General features: G+C 41.7%; 1 protein-coding gene across 1 annotated transcript; it reads right to left on the reverse strand.

Annotated features, from left to right (window-relative positions):
* Positions 1-870: 870 nt before the first annotated feature.
* Positions 871-4,518, reverse strand: LOC119420230 (collagenase 3). Its single transcript, XM_037687619.1, has 10 exons — positions 4,419-4,518; positions 3,991-4,238; positions 3,749-3,897; positions 2,994-3,122; positions 2,738-2,899; positions 2,509-2,632; positions 2,262-2,395; positions 2,009-2,168; positions 1,107-1,210; positions 871-1,009 (listed from the first exon to the last, which is right to left on the reverse strand). Exons 1-10 carry the CDS (start codon positions 4,509-4,511, stop codon positions 900-902), a joined length of 1,413 nt encoding a protein of 470 aa, XP_037543547.1. The 5' UTR covers positions 4,512-4,518; the 3' UTR covers positions 871-899.
* Positions 4,519-4,601: the final 83 nt, after the last annotated feature.

Below are 4,601 nucleotides of genomic sequence, written 5' to 3' on the forward strand. Positions count from 1 at the left end.
TGCACATGCGCACACACAGAACTGCTGCTGACGAGTGATTTGTTCTTAGAACTGTGCTGGAACTGGCAATGTGTCACTGACTCATGCACTGCACAAATAAACTGCATGAACTGAAAGATTCAATGAACGAGTCTTTTGAATGAATCATTTTAATGAACTGGTTCCAGAGAATCAGTTCACTCAAGATATCTAGAAGACTACAGAAACTGCGTAGACCAGAATAGACTGGAGGCAAGATGTGGTGAGACTGGGAAATGGAAAAACAGCCTTAGTTTTTGCAAGTTTCCATAAAATCTGTTCAGTGGTTCATGAGAAATGTTGGTACCAGTGACACAATCAAAAACGCACACATATATGAACAAAACATCATCATCCACCCACTCATTCAGTGGCAAATGAAAATAGAGAAACTTATGATTGCTTTTTATTATTGCCAGTATTTTAATAAAATGAATAAATACAGATCCACAGTGTTTTGTTGTAAGGATGAAAACACCAAAATAAGTTGTCTCGTGTTTTTATCTTGTCTCCCCTGTCTCTCACAGGTTTACAGACTACAGAGTAAGTCACATTGATTTGTAAACAGTGTGTGAAAAATTACAATGTTATAATCTTGTTTTGTTATGAATGTTTTCTTTTCTTCATCAAACAAAATAAAATGTAACATTAAGGCAATAAAAATACAAATAAGATGCAAATGTTGAGTTAGAATAATTTAAGGTAACAATGAATGAAAATATAAAAATATTTTAACAAAATACTGAAAAAGAACTGAATAAAGCACATGTCCAGTATTTACATACAATAATAAAATAATAGAATGAGACTGAAGTTACATTATAAAAAAATATGTCTACTTTTAACCAGGCCTTCATTGTCATTAAGAGGGTTTATCTGATTTAGAAGTTGGTGCAAGGCAGGAAGTAGTTGTTTTCCAGCACACGCAACATTCTCCCGGACCTCAGGCCGTACTCACGCATGTAGGGTCCACTGTAGAGGTAAGCAAACCCTGCAGAACACAGATGGTCCATGTCAGTGATACAGAACAACTTGATCTGGACAGAAAGTTCTTTAGTCATACCAAAGGCAGCTTGAATGTTTCCTACCTCTGTACTGTAGAGCTGCTGTCACCCGACCAGTCATGCCAGAGAAGGTGTCATCCACTCGTTTAGGAAAACCACGGTCCAAAGTCTTTGTAGTCTCATCATAACTGAAAACAGATCAAAATGAGATAAATGAGATAAATTTCAAGCATGTTACTTTGCCAGGTTTAAGTCAGGATCAGTTCAAATGAGGATCAGGGTCAGGTGCCAAAGCATCATGAGGTTAACAGCATGTTAACTGGTACAGGCCATAGAGAACACGTTACACCAGTTCTGGCCTCCCTGTACTGGCTACACATTCACCTTCGGATCCAGTTCAAAATACTCATGTATGTTTTTAAATCACTGAACAGTTCTGCCTCATCCTATCTCACTGATCTTCTGCAGCCATATGTCCCACTGCGCTCTCTGAGGTCAGCAGACCAGATGCTCCGTTCAGTTCCAGGAACATCTCGTAAGCTCAGAGGTGACAGGGCTTTCACTGTTGCAGGTCCAAGACAGTGGAATGAGTTGCCACTGCGTGTCAGGCAGGCTCCCACACTCACAGTCTTTAAGTCTTGCCTGAAAACCCACTTTTATTCCCTTGCCTTTGACACGGTGTGATTTGTTTTGATCCTGTCTGTAGTCTACAGTGTTGGACATTTAGTTATTATCTGCTGCTATTTGTATCTTTATTTTTATTTTATGTTTTCCTGTCCGCGGTGCTTGTTTGTTTCTATTGTGCAGCACTTTGGTTTGCCTTGTTGCTGTTTTAAGTGCTCTATAAATACATTGGTATGGTATGGTATGTTCTGGCTGACTGTCAATCAGTTCCACAGAGAAAGAAAACCTGCCATTGGATTCAAAAAGCGTTCAATACAAAAATACTGCCATTGGATTTGATTTTAGATCTTGTTTAAACACACCTGTAGTAGTTGGTGCCGACAAAGAAGAGGGTCTTGCCAGTTTCTGGATTATGGAGAGCTGCATCTATTTTCTTGACTGTTCTGGGCAAACCAAAGCTGGAAATGGATTTGGGATAGCCATGAACGAGGTCATAGCCACTAAAGGCCCACACTCTTTGGTCTGACATGAGAAAAGGAAAAATAACACAATATATTACAAATTAGATAGAAACCATGAAAATACTGCAACAAATCATGAACAAAGAACAAATACCTTTAAGAAGAAAAACTCTGTCGGACTGTGAGCTCTCAAAAGCAGCATCAATGTTTTCAGGAGCATTGGGCCAGAAGTTTGTGATGAGACTCTGCTGAGGTGTAGAACTCTGAGGGTAGATGCGCCAGAAGAAGCTGAGAAACACAAAACAAAATATAAAATTAACCCGTAACCAGTTCTTGTGTAGATAAAAACTGCTGAATGCTGAATGCTGCTGGATTTTTAGAGCCTTAACTGTCTAAAATACCTGTCTTTGAAGAAGAGCATTTCTCCTCGCAGAGTGGCAACAGCATCCAGGACCATGGTGGAATCACAAGCATCAGGAGTGATGGGAGCAGTGGGTCCAGGAGGAATAGGATCCGTGTTTGCACCTGAAAATTTTATCGTATGTTTTAGCTGAGTCGTAATGAATCATGGTTTTAGTAAGTCATGGTTTGTTCAAGTGTGTCATGAGAATCCTGAGTCTGAGTACTAACCATAGAGGGACTGGATGCCTCTGACATCATCGCGTGGCAGAACGTAGGTGTCAGGGTTTCTGTATGTGTAGGTGGGGTACATGAGAGCACCAGGGTCATTAGAGTGGGACAAGCCCAGAGAGTGGCCAAACTCGTGAGCAGCAACCATGAAGAGGACGTAGCCTAAAGCAAGAGAAGACAGAATGACAGATGACTTACAGCTCTTACAAGGTAAACCAAACCATGACATGAACACTGAGGGGAAACATAAACTCACCAGAGTTTGAGCGAAACGTGAAAGTTTCATCCTCATCAAAATGAGCATCTCCTCCAATTCCAGGGGCAGGAGCAAAGGCGTGTGCAAGAGTACCATCAGGACCATCAAAGGGGTAATAATCCCCATGTGCTGTTAGACGAAAAACATTTCTGTCAATATTACAAATCGTCGACAGACACATGCTGTTTACCAACTGAATGTTCAAATCCTAAAATGAGGACTATCTATCCATCTTAGTCTTTGCCTAAAGTGGAGGAACTGAATTTTCTTGGAGTCCGATTCATGGTTGTTTCAGTCTGTCATGGTGAAGAAAGAGACAAACTGAAAACAAAGCTCTATTTTTCATTCCAACCACATCTATCATAAGGATCATAAGGATCTCAGAAACAAACAATTGAAATGACATTTCTCTGTCGTGTGGCTGTGCTCAGCCTTAGAGATAAGGTCAGGAACATTAGCATCCTGGGAAAGCTCAAACTAGAGCTGCTGCTCCTCGGTGAAAGGAGTCAGCTGAGGTGGTTAAGGCCTCCTGGGTGCCTTCCTGTACAGGTGTTCTAGGAATATCCCTGAAGGATAGAAGGATGGATGGATGGATGGATGGATGGATGGATGGATGGATGGATGGATGGATGGATGGATGGATGGATGATGGATGGATGGATCGATGGATGGATGGACTACCTTCATGTATTTCGTCCCACAGCTATGAGCAGAAAGCAACAGGGAGCATGTGCGTTAAATTGTTTTACACTCACCCCCACTACCAAAAGAGATCATGATGTCAGCCGTGCCGCTGTTCATCTTTGTAAAGGTCAGAGGAGTGACTTTGGCCCACACCTGCAGAGCTTTCTCAATAGAATCGTCCACCTCTTCCTGAGACATGTCAGGTGTGTAGTTCTCTATTCTGTGGGCATGAAAGAAACAATGACCATTAAAACACATACAATGTGTAAATTAGTATGTCTCTCCTAACCAACGCTCTCTGTAGATCATGCACCTGTAGGTGAGTTTGTTGGTCTGCCATTTCAGATCGCCTCCATAAGTAGAGAAATGAGCAGCATTTACATCTGGAACACCACAGCGAGGCTTCTTCATCATGTTCAGGGTGTCAGCATCCAGAGTCCCTGTGATCTGAAGACCAAAGTATTTCTGCATCTCGATTAGCTTCTTGGTCATCTGGCTGATGCCAACTCTGGCTGTTGGACCAGAGTTTTCTGTCAGGTTGTAAAACTTCTTCAGGTAGTTCTGATGGAGATAGAAGATAAATACACTTATGAGACACAAAATACCAACAAACTCAAGAAGAGCTTTTTTACACTTTACAAGAGATTTAAAACAACAATACAACAGGCAGAAGTGAAACCACAGAGCTTCCAGCTGTTGTTTCCAACCAGAACAGTAGAACATTAAAACAGGACCAAGTACCTCTGCTAACTGTTCATCAGTGCCCTGAGATAACGGCATGCAGTAAACTGCAGCCAGCAGACCCAGCAGGAAGCTCAGAGTGATCGTCTTCATCTTTCCTCGTGGAATGGACTGTGTCTCTCCCACCTGGAGGCTGCAAATATATAGTCTGAGGGTTGAGCAACTACCTCCGTTTATGAGACA

The sequence above is a fragment of the Nematolebias whitei genome, chromosome 14 (assembly GCF_014905685.2).
Source record: "Nematolebias whitei isolate Nwh7 chromosome 14, NemWhi1, whole genome shotgun sequence".
Classification (NCBI taxonomy): domain Eukaryota; kingdom Metazoa; phylum Chordata; class Actinopteri; order Cyprinodontiformes; family Rivulidae; genus Nematolebias; species Nematolebias whitei.